This window comes from Anolis sagrei, chromosome Y, assembly GCF_037176765.1.
Source record: "Anolis sagrei isolate rAnoSag1 chromosome Y, rAnoSag1.mat, whole genome shotgun sequence".
Lineage (NCBI taxonomy): Eukaryota > Metazoa > Chordata > Lepidosauria > Squamata > Dactyloidae > Anolis > Anolis sagrei.
The window spans coordinates 71,589,362-71,612,278 of NC_090035.1; the positions used below are offsets into that span (position 1 = coordinate 71,589,362).

General features: G+C 42.2%; 2 protein-coding genes across 2 annotated transcripts in view; one reads left to right on the forward strand and one right to left on the reverse strand.

Annotated features, from left to right (window-relative positions):
* LOC132780101 (cytochrome P450 2F3-like) overlaps positions 1–17,894 on the reverse strand; it is a 32,157-nt gene extending 14,263 nt beyond the window's left edge. The window contains exons 1-2 of the mRNA XM_067461342.1: positions 17,751–17,894; positions 652–898 (exon numbers count right to left, since the gene is read on the reverse strand). Of these exons, the coding sequence (XP_067317443.1) occupies positions 652–852 (201 nt within the window). The 5' untranslated portion in view covers positions 853–898; positions 17,751–17,894. The remainder of the gene's footprint in view (positions 1–651; positions 899–17,750) is intronic.
* Positions 4,035–20,771, forward strand: LOC132780105 (cytochrome P450 2C18-like). The gene is made up of 9 exons (XM_067461344.1): positions 4,035–4,467; positions 4,573–4,735; positions 6,628–6,777; positions 7,670–7,830; positions 9,507–9,683; positions 12,922–13,063; positions 14,399–14,586; positions 17,821–17,962; positions 20,452–20,771. The coding sequence occupies exons 1-9, from the start codon at positions 4,300–4,302 to the stop codon at positions 20,634–20,636; spliced, it is 1,476 nt and encodes a 491-aa protein (XP_067317445.1). The 5' UTR covers positions 4,035–4,299; the 3' UTR covers positions 20,637–20,771.
* The last annotated feature ends 2,146 nt before the right edge of the window (positions 20,772–22,917 follow it).

Below are 22,917 nucleotides of genomic sequence, written 5' to 3' on the forward strand. Positions count from 1 at the left end.
GCATCTGCTAGCCCATAGAAAACCATATTTAATAATCTAGAGCCGCAGACCTAATTTTAGGTCTCGCAGTCCACCAGTGGGCCATGGCCCAAGGTTGGGAAGCACTCGTGTAGACATATCATGCAGTGAGATGAGGAAGTGGGGTGGGGTTTAGACTATCACTACAGAATTAATGCATTTTGATACCACTTTAACTTCCCAAGCTCTGTGTGTTTTTCTGCCAAAGGGTCTCGGTGCCTTACCAAACTACAGCTCCCAGGATTGCATAGCCTTGAGTCATGGCAGTTAAAGTGATATCAGATTGCATTAATTCTACAGTGTGGATGCGTCCTTAGAAGATGGTGGACTTTGCTGGAGATTTCTGAATAGAAATTAGATAGCTGCTTAATTAGCTTTAGTTTGGATTTAAAGCATTGGCAGGTGGCTGTACTAGATTATCCTTGCGCCGCCCTGTCATTTCCATGATTGTGGGATCTCATGGTCATAAGATGACCTGCTATATATTTTTTTCAGTGGTCCACATTGCCATTGATCAGCCTTTGAAAGGGGCATTTTTTCCCACCTTGCTGAACCCAAAGCCATGCTATTCTTTGACTACCAAAATAATTGATCACCTGGATCCCAAGCCTGCAGTGGTGGCGATTGCCTTACCTCTTTCAGAGAATTGATCAGCTCTTTGACATCCACTTGGTGCATGTTGCCAATGAAAGGCAGTGGAGTGGGTCCCGGAGGCAGGGTCCGATACTTCTTTTTGGAGGAGAAATGGAGAAAGAGAAGGCATGATATGGCCATGGCCAAAAGAATGGTGAAGGCTCCACTGAAGTCCATCTTGGTGCCAAAGAAAAACTCCATCCTTGGTGCTCGTTGATACCTCGTAGTCTTCAAATGGTATCAGTTGCTGAATATATATTGGGAGGAAACATTTTTAAATACGTTTCTAGGTCTTCTTGCATCACTCCTTACTTGACAAACAGTGTGTGTCCTCTCTTGTCATTCATCAACCACAGTTAGCACAGCTGATGGCTGAGCTGCCACCCTATCCATGCCAGATACATAGATGTAATGCCTGCCCTTGACAGGAGAATTGCTCTGCAAACATTTCTTTTCACATCTATGTTATTTTGTTCCAAGTGTCACTGTCCTTATGAGCCCCTCAGGCAAAGAATCTCGTAGGATTTTGTTTTCATGTACAAGTTGAGTATCTGTTACCCAAAACGCTTGGGTCTAGAAGTGTTTTCAATTTTGGATATTTATATAAACATGTATGTGCATGAGATGTCTTGGAGATGGAACCCCTGTCTAAAAACAAAATTTATTATTATGTTGTGTATGCCAGATATACATGCCCTAATGATTATTTTATACAATATTTGTAATAATATTGTTTGGAAGGACAATTGAGTTTGTGTATACTGAACCACCAGTAAGCAACTCTCAGCTATCCATGTGGTCGATTTTGGACTTTGGAATATTTGAGAATTCTGGATAAGGGATGCTTGACAGGTCAAGCATCCCTTATCTTTACAGACGAAGGCTTGCGTCATATTTACACAGGTGTGGATTAACTATGCTTGTGTGTCTCTCTTTTTGACATAAGTTGCTGAAGCCCTCCTCTCTCCTGCATAGCCATTCCCATCCCTCCGAACTGTCTTAATTTGGCAGGAATATTTGTGATTCATTGTCCGCCCGTTCACTTTTCCAATAGCTTTTAAAATGTCTCAGTTTTCTATTTCATCCTCCCACTTTTCCTGCTTGTTCTCAGCTTTCTTCCATTGCATCAAACTAATTTCAGAGTTCGAAAGTAGTTGGCACTCAGTTAATATTGGATTGTACTTTTGTGCTTTTCCTGCATGGCAGAGGGTTGGACTAGATGGCTCATGTGGTCTCTTCCCACTCTATTATTCTCTGGCCCCATCAGATGTTTGGTGATATTAGGTTGCAACACATCTACACTGCCATATAAAATCCAGGTTATCTGATTTGAGCAGGATTATGGCAGTGTAGACTCCTGAGCCCCTGGTGGTGCATGCTGTGGCTCAGCTTGAATCTGAGCCTGAAACTGAACCCTCTTGTGAGCCTGAAGTGTTCCCTGATGAAGAGGATGATGGGATTCAGATTTCTATGCCTCTTGCAGACACTGTACCAGAGGAGTCTACAAGTCAGTTCTCATGGGAAAAGAATGTCAGCGAAGTAGATAACGACCAGGTGCAGTGGCCTTCACTTGCTCAGCCGTCTCATGCTGATACTGATAGAGAAGAGAGCAGCCTTGATAGTGATTTAATGAGCAGGTGGGTCAGGTGGAGTTCGTGGCTAGCCAGCAAGAAAGAAGCCAGGTCAGTGAAAGGTCACCGTAATGCTTTCATGCTGCCAAGAGTGTAATGTTTTCTTGTTGGCAAAAGGTATTTAGGCTTCTGGTTAACAAGGAGAAGGTGTCAGTTCAACGTGGCTTTTAGCATGAAAGCTCCTATGGAATTACCTTGGCTCTAAAGCAGCTTGCTTTGGGCTTCCTGAATGGTGATTCTTGGGATTTGTGTTTCACTGCTTTTACCATGGACTCTTGTTTGACCATTGCTTAAAGGATTATGTTTTATGTTCTTACCTAAGGACCTTTGGAACTGTGTTTTGCATTTAACATTTGTCTTTGGAACTTTGCATTGCTTACTCTATGTTTTGACTTGGATTTCTCCTCAATAAACTACAAACTCTACAGCTCTTGTGTGGTGGTGTTTGGGAGCAAGGTGAAGCCTCTGAGTTGCAACAGCGCAGTGGTTCAAAGCAATGAGTTGCTGAACTTGCTGATCAATGGGTTGCAGGTTTGAATCTGGGGAGTGGTGTGAGCTCCCGCTGTCAGACCCAGCTTCTGCCAACCTAGCAGTTCGAAAACTTGCAAATATGAGTAGATCAATAGGTACTGCTTCTGTGGGAAAGTAACGGTGCTCCACGGAGTCACGACCACATGACCTTGGAGGTGTCTATGGACAACGCCGGTTCTTCAGCTTAGAAATGGAGATGAGCACCAACCCCCAGAGTCAGACACGACTGGACTTAATGTCAGTAGAAAACCTTTACCTTTACCTAGACTCTTATCCAGTTATAAACATATAATTTGGATTATCTGATTTAATAATCTGGATTATATGGCAGTGTAGAAGAGGTCTTAGATTCTATGAATATAGCAGGGAGGAAGTGCAGAAAAAAACAAACTGCTGCAACCTCTCCTATGTTGTATATTCCTCTCATTGATAATGTTTGTCATCTTCACCATATTCTGATGTTGCTTAATGATGTGGATACTAGTTCAGTGTCAATGGGTATGAGACCATGTACTCCACATGCCCTTTAAAGAAAAGATATTGCCTTTTGTTTCATCTTTCTGAACATATTATTATTATTATTATTATTATTATTATTATTATTATTATTAACTTTATTTGTACCCCACTAGCATCTCCTGAAGGACTCAATGACATTAAAATCTTGGGCTTTTGTATTTGATAGCACTGGACATAGTTAAGACTGTGGTGCAGCTAGTTAGTAGCCAGCTGCGTTAAATCACTACTGACCAGGAAGTCGTGAGTCCGAAGCCAGCCTGGGTCAGAGTGAGCTCCCAACAATTAATAGTCTAGCTTGCTGTTGACCTATGCAGTCCAAAGGACAGTTGCATCTGTCAAGTAGGAAATTTAGATACAGCTTTATGTGGAGAGGCTAATTTAACTAATTTATGATACCATAAAGCGTTCCAGCAGCGTATGTAAGAATGAGGAAGTACTCCATCAAGGACTCGCTGTCACAAGTGGACAGTGAAGCAACAGCTCCCCCTGTGGCCGGAATCGAGCATACCCTCATGAAGCCGGAAAGCTGGAATGTTAAATTGCCTCTGTGTCTGTCTATATATGTTGTATGTCTATGGCATTGAATGTTTGCCATGTATATATGCATTGTAATCCGCCCTGAGTCTCCTGTGGGGTGAGCAGGGCGGAATATAAATACTGTACATAAATAAATAAATAAATAAAACAAGGACTGGACTTGTTTTATAAAAAGACATTTTCATGGTTAGGTGTAACTCACCAAAGATCAGGGCCAAAGCTTTTGTTCTGAAGAGTGACTCATGCTACAAAATCCTCCAGTTTGTTTGAGAAAAGAGGGAGAAGGGGAGGCTGAAACTCCTGAAGGAAGAAGTTACTGGATAACCAAAGAGGGTCTGCCCTGGGATTTTAAATACATATGTTAGCCTTGCAATCTTCTAGAAAGCTTAAGCAGATCTGTTGCTGAGAAGGTAACCCTCCAAAGACACCCATGGTCACTATATTTCTCCTTGTGTTCCTCTGTGTGAGTTGCATCGTTCTCTTGTCATGGAAGAGCAGAAGAGTCAATGCTCTCCTGCCCCCTGGGCCCACCCCACTTCCAATCCTGGGGAACATTCTACAACTGGACCAAGGGAGTCAGTTGAAGACCTTCACCAAGGTGAGTCTCGATTCTTCCATCTTTCTCCTCTCAGATAAGGGGGACAAATGGTTACTTGTAGACCATGGGTTACTTTATAGGGGATTTCTGTCTTTCTCTTGGCAGATGAGTGAGGTCTATGGGCCGGTGTTCACTGTGTACCTGGGAATGCAGCGGATTGTGGTTTTGTATGGCTATGACACTGTGAGAGAGGCCTTGGTGGATCATGCAGAGGCGTTTGGAGGACGTGGGCAGTTTCCGGCCTTCTCCAGGTTTCTCAATGAACGTGGTAAGGACATACTCTACAAGTTCCCTGATTGGAAATGACCCCAATTAATTAGAATAATAGAATCATAGAGTTGGAAGAGACCTCATGGGCTATCCAATCCAACCCCCTGCAAGAAGCAGGAGTAATGCATTCAAAGCACCCCCCACAGATGGCCATCCAGCCTCTGTTTAAAAGCTTCCAAAGGAGGAGCCTCCACCACACTCCGGGGCAGAGAGTTCCACTCCTGAATAGCTCTCACAGTCAGGAAGCTCTTCCTAATGTTCAGATGGAATCTCCTTTCTTGTAGTTTGAAGCCATTGCTCCGTGTCCTAGTCTCCAGGGCAGCAGAAAACAAGCTTGCTCCCTCCTCCCTATGACTTCCCCTCACATATTTATACATGGCCCTCGTCATGTCTCCTCTCCTTCTCTTCTGCAAACTAAACATGCTCAGCTCCTTAAGCCATATAGGGCTTGTTCTCCAGATCCTTGATCATTTTAGTTGCCCTCCTCTGGACACTTTCCAGCTTGTCAATATCTTTCCTCAATTGTGGTGCCCAGAGTTGGACACAATATCCCAGCTATTCTCAGCTATTCTATCCTTCCAGCTACTTTTAAAATGCCCAAATTTCCCTCTGCACTTCCATCCTTTGCCTTTAACTTGCTTCTACTGGTAAACACTTATTTTATCCAGCAATGGAGAAGAAGAGACACGAGATGGTGCTTTTGCTTTCCCAGTAGGCTCTGGCAAAAGCAATCCGCTGCAACATCTTCTAGCTTGTCTACTCTTCCTCATCAATACCCTCTTGATCACCCTATGTTGTTCATCTGCATGTGTCCTGGTTTACATTTGTGAAATGTTGGAAGGTATGAGAGAAGCCATGGAAGATGGGGATGAGTTCTCCTGAGTTGAACGAGACACATACTGTCTCAAGGCCACAGTGGGTCCTTTCACACAGTTATATATCCCAGAATATCAAGGCAGGAAATCCTACCTTATCTGAGTGTGGTCTCAGATTACCAAGTTCAAAGCAGATACTGTGGGATTTCCAGTCTTGATATCCTGGGATATAGGGCTGTGTGGAAGGGCCCAGTATCTCACCGGAGTAGCTGTGTTGGCCATCCAGCAAAATACACCAAACAGTGGTACTTTTATTTGGCTAAGTCAAAGGCACAAAATACGCCATGCAAGCTATCGAAGCTTTGGCTTCTTCATCAGACAGATGCTCAAATCATATGGAAGAAAAGTGCCAATGTTAGAATCTGCTCAAACCATTACTAATGACTTACTTTCAGAAGTAGAAGATTCGTAACAATGGCTTCAAACTACAGGAAAGGAGATTCAACCTGAACATTAGGAAGAACTTCCTGACTGTGACAGCTGTTCAGCAATGGAACTCTCTGCCCCAGAGTGTGGTGGAGGCTCCTTCTTTGAAGGTTTATAAGCAGAGGCTGGATGGCCATCTGTCGGGGGTGCTTGAATGTGATTTTCCTTCTTCTTGGCAGGGGGTTCACCTAGATGGCCCACAAAGTCTCTTCCAACTTTATGATTCAATGATTCTAAGACTTACGTGGCAAAATAGTATTTGTCGTTAAAGAATATGGTTGACCCATGTTGTTCCTGTGATTACAATAAAATGGCTTGGAAAGAAAACTATCTATGAATTGTAGATGCAAAAGTGGGAAGAGGCTGGGGAAAGTACCGCTCCTTATAGAAGATAACCCATTAATCTTCTGATATTTCGAAATAATAAACATTGAAGTGATAATTCAAGAGGGAAAACAGTTCCTCATTCCCTCTCCTTCTGTTTATATGGTTAAGTCTGCCTAACTTGAATTATGTTTAGTTTATATGAAGTGGCATCTTTGGATTCCTTTCCTCTCTTGTTAGAGATTTTCTATGTTCTTTTGTCCAGGGATTGCGTTTTCCAATGGGGAACGATGGAAACAAATCCGCCGATTCACTCTTACCACTTTGAGGGACTTCGGCATGGGGAAGAGATCCATCGAGGAGAAAATCCAGGAGGAAGCCCTGTGCCTAGTGGAGGAGCTCAACAAAACCCAAGGTGTTTGTTCATGTTCAGTCTTCCCTGGGGCATCCAAAATACATTAGGTACCATTTCTCAGTTTATCATAAGTCTTAAGCAATGTAAGCTAGCACAGTTGTTGTAGCTTCCAAGTTGGGTGAAGGAAACCATCAGCTGTCTCCCCAGATATCACTCAGGGTTTGCCTGTACCAGGTATGTATACCGGATGTGGTCCCTTGGGCTCTTTTCCCAGGCCCTCCTCTCTCTCACCTTCCTATCCTTCCTTCCTTCCTTCTCTCTTTCCTTCCTTCTTCCCTACCTCCTTGCCTCCCTCCCTTACCTCGCTTTTTCTCCCTCCCTCCCTCCTTCCCTTCTATCCTTTAATCCTTCCTTCCTGTTGGGAATCTGGCCCAGCGTACCTGTCCGAACATATCTCCTTCTATGTCCCGCCTAGGAATTTAAGATCTTCTGGATAGGCCCTGCTGTCAGCCCCGCTCTTGTCACAAATGAGACTGGCGGGGACGAGAGACAGGGCCTTCTCAGTGGTGGCCCCCCCCGCCTGTGGAATTCACTTCCCGGGGAAATTAGATCGTCGTCATCCCTCCTCTCTTTTAGAAGGAAATGGGCTGGCATGAAAAATGTGTTTTATTTCTAACAAAAGAAACATGATCAGTTCAACTTGGATTTCAGATATTTAGGAGAAGAATACAGAAATGCTAGAATATCATGACTTGGTAATGACATTATTTTGAAGTCTTTTCCATCAGATATGAGTAAACAAAGGATGGCAATTCCAAGAAAAAAGTGATAGCGAGGAAGCAACATGAGAAAATTCTCATTGGTGGAAACCACAATTTTAATCTGGAATATCGATAGTGTGGATATACATTTGCCTGTACTAATCTCTCCCCCTATGATCTTTCCATACTAGGAGACCCTTTTGACCCAACGGTGCATATCAGTCAGGCTGTTGCCAACATTATCTGCTCCATCCTGTTTGGGAAACGCTTTGAGTACAATGATGGACAATTCCTCATGCTGAGAAAACTGATGACAGAACGGATCCTATTGGACAACATCCCCAAAACATCGGTGAAGGTAACAAGAAAACACTCCATCTTTCTCTACATTTTAAAGATGCCACAGTGATTAGTTGAACAGTCACTGTTGTTTTATGCTCAGTTTTTGGACACAATATTGTTTGCCCAAAGCTCTGCTCTGCTCCCGAACTCACTATTGTCGTTCAGCCACATTTACTGTTGATGACGTTTGTCTGATTATAATGTTTTATTGTTTTTAGATGTTGACTGTATTTTTGTGCTTGTTTTAAATCTGCATTTGCTGGGCATGTTCCTTGAAAGCCGTCCCAAGTCTTTTCGGGGAGATGGAGGCGGGGTATAAGAATAAAGTTGTTGTTGTTGTTGTTGTTGTTGTTGTTATTATTATTCTGACACAAAAACACGGTATGTCACAGCAAATGAGAGATATATGCTGGATTTCGTATCACAAAATCACAAATCAAACACTTCCCAAGCTGTGTGATGTATTTTCGAATGATGTGTGGCTTTTTCAGTTGACAGATTGTGATTTTTATTGTTTCCAAGTGCTGGCTGAAGTCTTTTGCCATGGCACCCAGTGTGCCGATGACCACTGGGACCACCTGCACTGGTTTATTATTATTATTATTATTATTATTATTATTATTATTATTACTATTATTATTGCAAGTTGTGCAATGCGGGGTGTGGACCAATGGCTTCTCAACCCCCCCCCCCCGCCAGGAGCCAATGGATTTGCCACGATGTGTGGTGAATCATGTCAGAATATAAAGGATTCTTGTGTGAAAATCACTTACAGCTTAAACTGCATGGTTTCAGTAGCGCATGGGTCAAAACAATAGAGGTCTGTAGAATTGGTGGAGTGCCACATTTGGAGTTCCCTGTGCAAACCAGAAAAGAATGATAATGTGCTTTGTGCAGTGTGTTAATATGTGAACGGATATGACCGGAGAATGTGTTGTATGTATTTTGTGAATAAAGCAAGAGTTCAGCTTTCTTTGAAAGCTGAATAGATGAGTCCGGTGTTTATTCAACTTTGTGCCTTCAAGAAGTTCCTTGCAAGGTTGAAGTAGTTGAGATAAGGACAGGAGATTTATCTCAACTTTCCTGGCAAGGGTTACAATCTTCTTTGCGATGAGGTCTTTGTGATGAGGTCATAGAACATAATGGAGTAATGGATTCAAATTACAAAAAATAGGTTCTAACTCAGCAGTTCTCAACTTGGGGGTTGCGACCCCCAGAGGGGTCGCTTGGCCATTTCTGAGGGGGCGCGAGGCCACTTCCTTTGTCCCCGCCACCTCCGCTTCCTCAAAATGGCAGAGGGGGCCTCTGTCAGCCAAACAGCCAGCCCAGGTCAGTTCCGCCTCTTCCTCCCACAGGGTGGCGGGGAATCAAGAGGAGGCACTTGCAGGCAAATGTGCGGCTTGGGGCTGCTTCCCCCTCAACTTCCCTGTGTCCAGCCTGGCCTTCCTCTGCCATCAGGATGGGGCCTTGCCTCGCCCTCATGGCAGGAGAAGGCGAGGGAGGCGGCGGGCGAAACGGCTTTTGAATCTGTTGTTGACTTTTCAATTCTGTCTTTGATGGCATTGGTTCTAATGGCTTGTTCTTGGGCTGCCAGAATCAGGTAAGAGAGGACATGGGATACAGTAAGTCTGATGATTTCTTATGACTTCTCTTCTTCCCAACCTCTCTCCCTTCTGCACAACCCAGCTGTACAACCTTTTCCCAGGAATTATGGATATGATCCCTGGGATGCACTACAAGATGGCAAAGAGCAGCTTGAAGATTGTGGACTTCATTAACGAGAGGATCAAGATTAATACGGCCTCGCTTGATACCTCTGCTCCCCAGAATTACATTGAGTGTTTCTTAGCGAAGATGGAGCAGGTAAAGACTCATCCTACCCATTCATAAGACACAAGGGTCTGCCATGCATGCTTGTTAAGGCCCCCTTCATTTCAAAAGTGCTGAGAAGCAGCAGCTTGTTTCCTGTCCCAATTGGTGTTACCAAATCAAGACAACCCTAGACTCCGGGATTTTAGGATCTCGGAATAGGTCTTGGTGATACTACCTGGCCAGTCCTGGTGATATTATTCAGCATGGCATATTAAGCACAAACTACAGTTGAACAAATTATGGCATTCAAGTTGAAATGCACCAATGTGGAAAACAGGTATGTATACACCCATTCTTTCCAAGGCAGGACTATCATGCTGAGATTCCTCTCCTTCTCCTTGAAGATCAGAGAAGACTGACCAGGCCTTGAAACTTGATAATAGAAGTGTGAAGATATTTGGCCTATTTTAATTTTGCTCCTTTGCTGCTGCGAAGTCATATAGGCCTGGTATAGAGTCACTCTTGGGTCACCTACAAAACTCCTAGAAATGTATCCTTCTAGGAATTTGCTAGGTCCTTAAGGAACCTTAAAGGTGATGCTATGGCAACTTCCAATGGCTTTCATAGAATTTCCTAGAGGACCTAAACATTCCTATTTCATATTTCATCAGATGTAGGTAGATTCCAAAGATATGGAGATCATATGGCACACTGTAATCAGAAAGAGAGTTTCCACAGATGAATCCATCATGGAAGACTTGTTGAAGATCATGTTGAGTTCTTCCATACGATTTATGAGTGTTTGTTTTCCTTGTTTTTATGCTGCATTATCTTGATGGAATGGACTCTTATTTACCAAAGGTCTAACAATGGAATACACTGTGAAAGGTTGGGGAGGGGGGAATTAATTATCCAGAAACCTTGGAAAGTCACCATCCCTCTTTCCAATATATTTTTTATTCATTGCAGATTCACACTAATGTGTGCAAGAGATTTCTATGGTTATCTCTGAGTAAAGCATTGTTTGAGAATTTCTATAGACTAGTATTCTCCCTGTTTCTGCTGGACAAGTACTAGCCGTGTTTTCATTTATCCACATCTGGTGAAATATATCCTTTTCGGGTATTATCTAGGTTCTCTAGTGCAACTCTATAGTATCCTCAAGCTGAAAATCCATTATTTCAATAGGTTTTGCTATTATAACTGGTTTTGGATATCTGTGTTCAGTAAAGTTCAGTAATGTGTCATCTGCAGATACAAGGACTGTGTTTTTTTTTTATAAAAAAAATAAAGAGATGTGAGATAAAGCAGGTTTCTAGCTTTTGGGTTGCTGTGAGTTTTTTGGGCTGTATGGCCATGTTCCAGTAGCATGATCTCCTAAAGTTTTGCCTGCATCTGTGGCTGGCATTTTCAGAGGTTCTGTTGGCAGTGAAGCAAGTGGAGTGAATATATATTTGTGGAATGTCCAGGGAGGGAGAAATAATCCTCATATGTTTAAAGAAAGTATGAAGGTTGTAATTAGTAAGCTTGAAATAGCATTTGAGTAGCCATGAAGTTTGCAAAGACAATCAGTGATGGCATCTTCGTAGAGGTAGCCTGGCCTTTGTTGCCTAGAAGCATTCTCTGTTGGAGGGGGATGATGGTGTTAGCAGGCCCTTGATTGCTTACTGTCTGAAATTCTCCCGTTTCTGACTGGTGTTCCTTATTTACTGTTTTCATTCTGGTGTTTTTTAATACTGGTAAACACTGGAACCTCCGGTGGCGCAGTAGGTTAAACTGCTGAGCTGCTGAGCAGGTTCAAATCCGGGGAGTGGTGTGAGCTTCTGCTGTCAGTCCCAGCTTTTGCCAACCTAGCAGTTCGAAAACATGAAAATGTGAGTAGATCAATAGGTACCGCTCTGGCAGGAAGGTAACGGCACTCCATGTATCCATGCCACCCACATGACCTTGGAGGTGTCTACAGACAACACCGGCTCTTCAGTTTAGAAATGGAGATGAGCGCCAGAATCCCAGAGTCGGAAATGACTGGACTTAATGTCAGGGGAAAACCTTTACCTTTATCTAACCAGATTTTGTTCATTTTCATGGTTTCCTCCTTTTTTGTTGAAATTGTTCACATGTTTGTGTATTTCAATTGTTTCTCTGTGTAGTCTGACATAATGGTTGTCAGAGTGGTCCAGAATTTCTGTGTTCTCAGATAATATGCTATGTCCAGGTTGGTTCATTGGGTGCTCTGCTATGGCTGACTCCTCAGGTTGTTTTAGTCAGCAGTGCTTTTCATGTTCCTTGATTTGTGTTTGAGCAATGCTGCATTTGATGATCCCTATGTAGACTTGTCCACAGCTGCACGGTATACGGTAGACTCCTGCAGAGGTGAGAGGACCCCACTTGTTCTTTGCAGAATGTAGCATTTGTTGAATGTTCTTGGTGGGTCTGTAGATTGTTTGTATATTTTGTTTCTTCATCAGTTTCCCTATGTGGTCAGTGGTTCCCTTGAGGTATGGTAAGAACACTTTTCCTCTAGGTAGATCTTTGTCTATACTCTTGTGGCTTGTTCTTGATCTTGCAGCTCTTTTGATGTCTATTGTAGAATACCCATTAACCCATAAAGCCCGGTTTAAGTGGTTCACTTCATCTTGGAGGAGATGGGGTTCACAGATCCTTTTTGTATGGTCTACCAAGGCTTTAATTGTGCTTCTTTTTTGACCAGGATGATGGTTGGAGCTTTTAATGTAAGTATCAGTGTGTGCAGGTTTTCTATAAACTGTGTGGCCAAATTGTTGATTTGATTTGGTTTGCGGATGACTAGGACACCTAGAAATTGTAGGGGTTTTTTTCGTTTTCTTTGTCCATGATAAATTAGATGTTTGGGTGGATCCAGGAACTGGTTTAGTTCTTCTCTTCTATGGCTCAAATGGTGAACGTGTCATCCACATATCAGAACCACATGGTGGACTTTATTGGTTCGGTTTCCAGGGCTTGTGTCTCAAAGTGTTCTATCTAAAAATTTGCTATAAGAGGGCTAAGAGGGCTTCCCATGGCGACTTCATTTTTCGGTTCCTAGAGTTCAGCCTGAAAAACTCACAGCAACCCAGTGATTTCTAGCCTTTATAGCTAAGCAAATCAGAATAAATCTTAGACAAGCAGGAGAGGGAGGGATGGAGAGAGAATTTGGGGCTGCATTTCACAAGTTCCTTAATCTGGGCCAGGAGGAGCAACATGTATTTGTGAGCCACCAGAAATTAATACGAAGCCTGAGAGTTCCCATTTTCACTTTGATTTTTGCCAGGAGAAGCACAACCCAAGTTCTGAATTTTCCACCGAAAATTTGAACATGACCATATTCAATATATTCTTTGCTGGGATTGAGACAGTCAGTATCACCCTGAAATATGGTCTTCTCTACCTGCTAAAGTATCCCCAGATTCAAGGTACGGACCCACACCAACTCTATTTGAGGGACTTTGGAGACTGTAATATGATGAAAGGCTTCCAGAATGAAAGAGTAGAAGGATGAAGAGGATGTTTGTGCATCAACTGGTGCTAGGATTGCCAGGTTTCCAAAACAGCAATCAGGGACAGTTCAAATCTGTCACATTCACCTCCAAATAAAGTGGAAGGGAGACTAACTGGGTTGAGCATCCAACCTTTCAGAGTGATGGAAGCATGGCATACCTTCAGGGATATATACCATACGCTCTTTAATCCTTCTTTGCCTCTTTTGCCATGTGGTTGCTGCCCTCTACATGGTGGTTTCCAAAACTGAAATGACTTAAGGGGTAAAACATTCCAGTTTTTGAGAACATGCAAATTCAGAAGGTCCAAACCAGAGACCCTTCTACACTATGCAAATATAGTGTCATGGTTCCATTTTTAAATTGTTGAGTTTGTAGCTGGCGTAGCGCTTCAGAGCAATATGGTTGTCAATTGCACTGGCTGCTCATTCACTGCAAATCTACAGATTCCCTAAGCTGTTGCCATGGCAGTTAAGCCAGATTCACAGTATGACTTGTGGGGACAAGGGAGTGGGCCTTCTCTGTGGTGGCCCCGCAGGTTTGGAATTTGCTACTCGGTGAGATTAGGCAAGCACCCAACCTGACAGCCTTCAGGAAGAGTTTAAAAACCTGGCTGTTTCAGTTTGCCTTTGTTGAATGAATACAATCCCCACATCAGGACCAGCTTAGCACAATATTCCTGTCAATGCACTTATCTCATCCCTCAACAGGCATTACCCTACTCATCCATCGCACCCAGGGTTTTATATATTTTTAATATTTTATATTATATTTTATTTTACCCCCTTTTAACCTGGCCCAGCCCACTATGCACATTTAATTTTTCTTCTTCTATTTGTTTCCTGTATTTTGATTTTGTATTAATTTGTCTGTTCACTTTTCATTTCATGTTATTATTTGTATGTATTTTATTTGATCTGATGTGATTGTTCAGGCTTGTTCCCATGTTAGCTGTCCTGTGGCCCTGTTGGGGAGATGGTGGCGGGGTATAAATAAAGTTTTATTATTATTTTACTTATTCAAAACCACAGTATGTCACAGCAAATGAAATTTGTATGCTGGATTTCGTATCACAACATCACAAGTCGAACACTTCCCAAGCTATTATTATTATTATTATTATTATTAACTGTACAGTGTGAAAGTTCTCTGGTTTGTCCTGCTTTGGTTCTGCATAAGAATGTTAAGAAAGAACAGAAAATATGGTAACCTGATTTTGGCATCCTAATCTCCATTATCACTTCCCTCAAGAAAAAGTCCAAAAGGAAATCGATCTCGTGATTGGGCAAAGGCGTAGCCCAACGGTCAAGGACAGGAATCAAATGCCATATACTGAGGCTGTATTGAATGAGACTCAGAGGATGGCTGATGTGGTACCCATGAATCTGCCACACCTTGTAACTCAAGACACCCATTTCAGAGGATATGTGATCCCTAAGGTAAGATTCCTAGAAAGATTGCCATCAGGAATGGAGGTAAAAGGATGTGTCTTCAAGTTGCATAATCTGTCTTTCCACACTCTGTTACTTTTCTCAATCTCTTCCACACTTTTCTTTCTTTCTCTCTTTCTTTCCATCCTTGTCCCTTCCATCTTCTCTCTGTCTCCTTTTAAAGCGTGACTGTGCTTATGTGTGTCTTTTAACTAATGGAAGATTTTGGAGGCCTTGCGCAGGAGGTAGAACATGAAAGTGTCTGGAGGTTCGTTGGAAAAATGAATATCCCAGTCCTTCATGTAGTTTTGCCTTTGGTTATTAAGAAAGGTTGGAACAATCTGCCACCTGGTGACTAAAGATAGTATTGCAGGTAACAAAATATAGTAGAGTCTCGCTTATCCAACCTTCACTCATCCAACATTCTGTATTATCCAACACAGTCTGCCTCCAGCCCAGATCCAAAGCTATTTCAATACCCTGTGATGTTTTGATGTTAAATTCGTAAATACAGTCATTACTACATAATGTTTTTTACTCTTAATATAAGGACAAGGGCAGATAGATGTGATGTATATGATTGATTGATGCGTTGCCATGGTTGCAAAGCCACTGCAGTAGAAATGTATCCATTTTAGAGTAGCTAGCAGGCAAAAAGGGGTGGAGCTAACTAAGAAGAAAAGAGGAGACATTTTAAAAATGAGGCAGTCTCTAGCTGGGAGAGCTAGAGTGAAGAGGTTCCTAGTAAAATTTGAGTCTTCAGCTGTTATATTAAAAGTAATAAAGAAACCATTTTGAATTAATCTCTAGTCTGTGTACTAGATTAAAAAGAATCCTTTGTATAGGATTGTGCTTTAAGTTGGGATACTGAAGTAATAAGGGACTAGTTTTGAGTCCAAGTCCTCAGTCAGGTGAAACCGGGAGACAGGGAGTTCTTTGAGCATAAGTTTCAGTCAGAATATTGATGGAAAGTAGAGACATAAGTTATACTGTTCTGAAAGTTATATAGTATCAGTTTAATGTATTCACAAGTGGAAAATACTGATGTAACAATATCCAAGTGGAACTAAAGAAAAGTACTGTGTAACCAATACGCTTTATGTGCACAAGAATTCATGAATAAACATTTCTTTGTTTCAAATAATAAATTGAAGTCTCGTGTCAAGTTGTAGGATTGAAGATACATTCCTGAAAGTCAGCTGAAGATTATATTGGTGTAAAGGAGATTATTTTGAAGCTACATACCAACTACAATATTGGGTTATGCAACAAGGAGACGTATACAGATATTTATAATCGAACTCCAAGTTGCTGAGTTTCTGAGAGGTCTTCTTTCTCCCCTTTAACAACATCATTTGCCTTGACACCTACATATACGTATAATTTTACTGGTGGCAGGTTAAAAATAAAATAAAATATAAAAGAAAGGAGTTTCCCCTCCTTGCCTCACAAACTTGTATCACCTCACACCATGTATTGAACTGCTTTTTCTGTCAATTTGTTGGAAAACATGATGCTTTGGTGCTTAATTTGTAAAATTATAACGTAATTTGATGCTTAACAGGCTTTTCCTTAATCTCTCCTTATTATCCAATATTTTCGCTTATCCAATGTTCTGCTGGCCTCTACTGTAGTGTAATTAAATATAACAACAACAAAATATATGTATCAAATACATTATATTAAAATACACAGAACAAACATTCAAATACAGTAATCACAACACATGAGTTTAAAACTGACTGGGTAGTTCTATCCGAAGAGGCAGGTCTTTACATGTATATTTTAGTAAATTAATTAGTTTTGGATGTACATCAACCTTTGTTGGTCTGTACATTAGTATATACATCAACCTTTGTTGTTCTGGAGCTGTGGCAGACACAAACAAGATCTGTGAAAATTGATTCATACTATTATATGTGTTATTTTCTTCTAAGCTACTGCCCTACAGGCAACTGCTGGTATTCTTTCTAGCAAAAGTTGATAAAGACTTCCCCCCATTTTAAATTTACCTTTGTAACAGTAAGAAACAGAAATAAAGAAAACAACAATATTTATACATATTTTAAAAGTAAGATCCGTTTTGTTGTAGACACTAGTAGTTCGCGCGCATACCGCAACAAGCGCGTGTGTCGTGTTCCAGCATGCCTGGGAACAAGTGTGCTCAGTTTCCGCTCTGTAGCTAACCTGTACGGTTCTGTTCTGTGCTTTAAAAATGTTTAAGACTATCAACTCACGCGTCGCATGTGAGGTTCGCTCAGTGATATGGTTTTTGTCAGCAAGGAACCTGCCTGCTGCAGAAATTCATCGATATATTTGTGAAGTGTACGGTGATACTGTTATGAGTGAAAGCAAAGTGCGTAAGTGGGTACGACCATTCAAAGATGGCCGTGACAACATCCATGATGAGGACCGCTCCAGTCGCCCTTCTTTGATTACAGACAATTTGATTTGATCGCACATTCAAATCTTTGGTTTTTGTGGTCCTCTGTTAGGAGTTTCAGGACCCAATGGGAGCACAGTTTCCTAAACTTTAGGTGTTCAGAAACAATGTTGTAAAGCACTGATCTCGACACGTCAGGAAATTCGAGAGACCTGTTATTGTGTAGCGCCTGTTCTCACGAATCCTCGCTTCAACTGAAGCCACCAAATTGTCTGTAATCAAAGAAGGGTGACCGGAGCGGTCCTCATCATGGACGTTGTCACGGCCATCTTTGAATTGTTGTACCCACTTACGCACTTTGCTTTCACTCATAACAGTTTCACCGTACACTTCACAAATCTGTCGATGAATTTCTGCAGCAGGCAGGTTCCTTGCTGACAAAAACCGCATCACTGAGTGAACCTCACATGCAGCACATGAGCTGATAGTCTTAAACATTTTTAAAACACAGAACAGAACCGTACAGGTTAGCTACAGAGCATGCCGGTACATGATGCACACGCTTGTTGCGGTATGCACGCGAACTACTAGTGTCTACAACAAAACGGACCTTACTTTAAAAATACCCCTCGTATATATATATAAACATAGGCATACTTTAACAACATTAAATGAGTAACCACACAATGTCTTCTACAAACATCTCTACTCAGAATACATACAACTTCAGAATACATTCATAAATCAGTTTTAAAAGTTGTTAAACCTCCACAAAAGCATTGGCTCCTACCTTTTCTGGTTTTGTTTGTCTCCAGCCCTTGGTCACTTCTTTTCTCCCTTCTCTCTTACTTCTCTCTCAGGGAACTTATGTCTATCCTGTGCTCAACTCTGTGCATTATGATAAGCAGCACCATGCCAACCCAGAAGAGTTTGATCCTGGGAGATTCCTCGACAGCAACGGTTGCCTTAAGAAAGTGGAGGCTTTTATGCCTTTCTCAGCAGGTGTGTATTAGAACAGTGGTGATGGGGAGTGTGTAAATGGCATGGCAAGGTGGAGTACAGGTGGTGTAGGAGAAGGCTTGACTTGCCAACATCTTGGCCGTGACAACTTTTCCTAGAAGTTTGATTAGCATCAATGTTGATTTCTTAGAAATTTGATTAGCATCAACATTGATTTCTTTTTGGTGTCACGTCAAGACATAGCTTTTAATTAACACCTTAAAGATTTCATTAACTTCACCCTGATTCTACACTGCAATCAGCATTGTGTAACATTATGCTTACAGCAGGGCCAAGGTATCTGTTGGCTTAGGATCAAGGGATTCAACTCAACTTAGATTCAAAGCAAGAGGTAGTGGCAATTCCTGGCTATCAGGTGTGCATTTATTTGGACTCCAGCACCTCTGGCAGTTGCCTGTTTTTGAGTTGTGAAGGAATGAGCCGAAGCATTGCAACAGCTACCTTGAAAGTAGAATTGGAAACCAAGCAGGAGGTGGGGAGCTCGAAGACAGTGTGCTTGGTGGCCAGGTCTTGCTGCTACTACTGCTGCTCTAATTCATTTTATTAAATGCCCTACTCCAGCATCTGCAGTGTTTGTTATCTGAAGGGGACTCAGTGTGGATCACAGTACACATACACAGCAAACATTCAATGCCGTTTTGTATAGACACTACAGAGACAGACAGAATAGAAGGAGGTGTGTTGTTGTTTTGACTCCATGTCCAGCTTTTTGATGCCATGAAAGGTTGAGCTCAAATCCAGCCACAGGGGGTGCTATCGCTCCATCCTCTATGATGAAGAGCCATCAGGACTTCCTCCTTCCTTTTGGTCACCCAGCATTTTCTGATCTTTTTTCTTTATGGTATCATAAAACACCTCCCCTGCTTAGCGGTACCTAATTTTTCTAATTACAACTAAAGCTGTGTTTGAACTGCTTAGGGAAACAATAAGCTGGGCTGACACTCAGCAGCTTACGCCAACCCAGGGCTTCGAACTTGCAACCTTTTGGTTGATAGATCTTATAAATACTAGTGACTTACCCAGCTGTGCTAAACCCCTGGCCCCATGATTATGACATGGCCATTTCTGCATGACTTTTAGGTATTTCATCATGATTTTCTCAATCATTCCCATTATGACAATCAAAACTATATTTTCACATAGATTCAATGCTGAAGTGTTTCTCTCTAGCATTGTGCTCTTACAAGATGAAAATCAACAGACCAGCTGTCGGAACCCAGTTGCCTTAAAGAGCCAGACACAGGAGTATGTCCAAAACAATAGTTTATTAAAGCAAAGTAAACAGGACTCAGAGACACTTGCTTCAGTGCCTCTGGTCAAAATTCAAAGTTTGCAGCAATTTGCAGCTTGAAAAACAAACTTAGAAAATAAACCGGATTAAACTGGCAAAAAAATCCGGATTAAATAATAGTTCTTTCAAAACACACCAAAATCACACAATTCAAAGATAATAAGCAAACAAAGAGCTGTGAAGAGAAGCTGCCATCCAGAAGCAGTCCAAAATCGAAGAAATCCCAGTTGAAATTTCCAAAGTACAAAAGGCAGCATCGTTGTCAAAAACAGTCCAAAGTCAAGGAGAGGGGAAATCCGCACTTACGAGAATCCAAAAGCAAGCAGCAACCTGCAGATCCACGACCCAAGCCCAACAAGAAAAGTGGCAGCAACAAGACCCAAGGCACGAAACCAACACTTTGCCTACTGCAAAGTTCTATCATTCCAGTACCTTCATTTATCTTACAGCTCATCATCCAATGATGAGCTGCCCTCCACCCCGTCCTCATCACTATCAGCTGGCTTAGCCTCTACAGCCGAACTCCAATGCCCATCCCTCCAACTCTTCCACCTCTTGTCAAGACTTAGGTCTCCCCACGAATCCATAGTATCACCAGATTGCCAATCCCCGCCACCAGAAAACCCCGCAAAAGTGTCACTGGACATTGGTTGAGTACACACATTCCGAATCTCCTGAACCTAGTGGTTCCTCTTCATCCCCACTACTCCCAGACCCATCATTCCCAGAAAAACCCATGAAATCCTCTTCCTCTGTGGGATCAGTAAGTATGTCCCGGATCTTACTTCTCTGACGCTTCTAGTCTGATTCCTGCTCTCGAGTAATCCTCTTAGTCCCTCTATTCCCATCTGAATCTCCTTCCTCCTCCTCACTCATTTCACTCTTGGAGAAACCTTCAAAGGATTCTTCATCAGTGGGTGACATAAGTATCTCCCGGATTCTCTTCCTTTGCTGCTCCTCATCTAACACCTGAGCACCTCGTTTCCCCCCTCTACCACTCCTACTACCAGTTGCAGCATTACCAACAGACTCTACTACAACACCAGCTCCCTCTGGTGATATCTTCTTAACATTCTCTGATCTTAACCGAGAACCCAAATAGAAGTGACCGGTTTGACCATGAGTTCTCTTTTCCATTCATTTCCATCTGGCTCTACAGCTTTTGACTTCTCTTTGGCAGGGAAACGTGCGTGCGTTGGTGAAGGACTGGCCCGCATGGAGCTTTTCCTCCTCTTCACCACCATTCTCCAAAGGTTCACCCTCACGTCCCCTGTGCCACCTGAGAAGATCAACATTGCTCCATCTTCACATTACATCATGAGCATCCCTGAACAATATCAGCTTTCCGTGGTCCCACGCCAGTAGAGATCTCCCTTTTCTTGTAGCTACCAGAAGAATCCAATTTGTCTCCCAGAATGTATAGATTGACTCTGATTTTAATGTTTAAACAAATTGTAAAGTACAATTAGTTATACCAATAAAGTAATTTCGGTTGTATTATTCATTATTTTTGGAATATTATTAATGTTGCCCTCATTGCCCCAAAGTAAATAATAATAGGTGCATATAACTCATTATTTCAAGTTCTTGTTTTGGTTTTTGTAGCCAATGGTCATGTACATATGTTTGAGGAAGTTTATATCTGGTTTTGAAGCAGGAGTTGCTCCCACTCTATCCTGGTTGGTCAGACCTCACCTGGATTATTGTGTCCAGTTCTGGGGCACCACGGTTCAAGAAGGAGGTGGGCAAGCTGAAATGTGTCCAGAGAAGGGCAGCCAAAAAGATCAAAGGTTTGGAAGCCAAGCCCAATGAGGAGCACCTTTGGGAGCTGGAGATGTTTAGCATGGAGATAAGAGGGCTGAAGGGGCATGATAGCCATGTTTAAATATTTGAAAAGATAACATATCGAGGAGAGAAAAAAGTTTGTTTTCTGCTTCTCTGGGACTAGGACAAGGAGCAATGAGTTTAAATTGCAGGAAAAGGGATTGCAACTAAACTTTGGGAAAAACATTGTTGATCAGAACTGTTCAGCAGTGTAATATGTTGCCTGGGAGTCCAGTGGAGCGTCCTTTTCTGGAGGCTTTTACGCAGAGGCTGGATGGCCATCTGTTAGAAGTGCATAGACTGGATGTTCCTGCATGGCAGGAGGGGTTGGACTAGATAACCCTTGGGATCTTTTCCAACTATATGATTCTATTTGGGGCCTAGAAAACATAGTATTGGGGGACACATATGCCACACTCGGACCACCCTGGTCTGAAAAGTTGCATTTTTAAATTTGGATGAATATAACCTGAATACATGAAAATACATGGAAGACAGAACTCTTTTGAGCATGTACAGATTGCCTTTCCCTTAAAACTGAGAAACCAATGCTATCAACACCATGACCACCTCTGGGCTTTGGAGTGAGGGTTTTTTGAACAAATGGTCCTCAGTTCCCTCTGGTATTTTGCAATTTGCAAATTGTTCCTGTTGCTGAATACATATGTATATGGAGAGAAACTGTTTCTTGCATTAACCCCTGCTTGACAAACAAGGGGTGTACTGTCCAATCAGTCATCAACCACAATTAATATAGCTGGCAGTGCTCAACCAGATATGTGGAATTAAAAGCACCTGTTTCTGATACTAACAGAAGAATTTGTGAAGGAATACTTTGAAGCTGCCTAATGTGAGCAGCAACAGGGGGATTCACCAGGCAGCATGGCAAATTCAGTGGGCAGCAGTGGAATCTATCGCCACGTACCTAGCAGTGCCTACATCACCGTCTTCCCAATCACATGGGGGAAAGCGTCACTGCCCAGCTTCCCCCTGCATTTGCCCCATTGCTAGTAATGAGAATACAGGAAGCCTCCCATGTTCTCCTTGCCTCTTTTTAGGATGCATTCAGCATAGTTCAGGGAAGGAGCCCACCAGAATTAGTTCTATGCTGTTTGATGGGATCTAGTAGGCTCTGTCCCCAAACTGTGCTGGATGCATCCTAAAAAAAGGCAAGGAGAACACGGGAGGGCCATGTGATGAAGTGGAAAATTCTGGGTAAGGGGTGTTCAGTTTTTATTATTAACACACGAATGACCTTATCACAAAGGCCAGGTGAAGTGCCCAGCTTCGCTGAAATTATAGAGAGTCAGCAGGGTGAATCTGTTGTCCTGTCTGCTGCTGCCCCACAGCAACACTTCCCCCATCACATGTGGGAAGCATTGCCCTTGTGGCAAGGATCCATGCTGGTGTTGTATCCCAGAGCAGGAACACCTATATCCTGAAACACCACACTGGTGTAGTAAAATCAGCAAGCAGTTTATTGAAGGATATATGTAAGCAAAACAATAAAAATGATAGAGACAGTATTATCCAAAACAGTATTTTTCAAAGAGTGCAAATTGTCCATGAAATATGCAAACACCAAAAGACAAGACAGCATGAAGGTCTAATACCCAGAACAGGAACCTGGCAAAACTTGAAACATGAAACTAGAAATCCACTTGGGAACAAGACCATCATGAAAATCCAACATTGATGAGACTGAGCTAAAATGCTTTCCCCATTTCATATAAAGCATTTCCTGTCCAATGAAATGAAAGAAAAGCATTTATATTGCCTTTATTACCAGGTATGAATTTCTTATCTGTCTTTTCTAGCAGAC

What these genes read in the sequence shown, in the direction of transcription:
- LOC132780105 (XM_067461344.1), top strand. Translation starts at nt 4,300, where the DNA reads ATGGTCACTATATTTCTCCTTGTGTTCCTCTGTGTGAGTTGCATCGTT. An exon ending in GGAGCTCAACAAAACCCAAG is followed by an intron (nt 6,778 to 7,669) that starts GTGTTTGTTCAT and finishes TTTCCATACTAG; the next exon opens with GAGACCCTTTTGACCCAACG. An exon ending in GAGGATATGTGATCCCTAAG is followed by an intron (nt 14,587 to 17,820) that starts GTAAGATTCCTA and finishes CTTCTCTCTCAG; the next exon opens with GGAACTTATGTCTATCCTGT.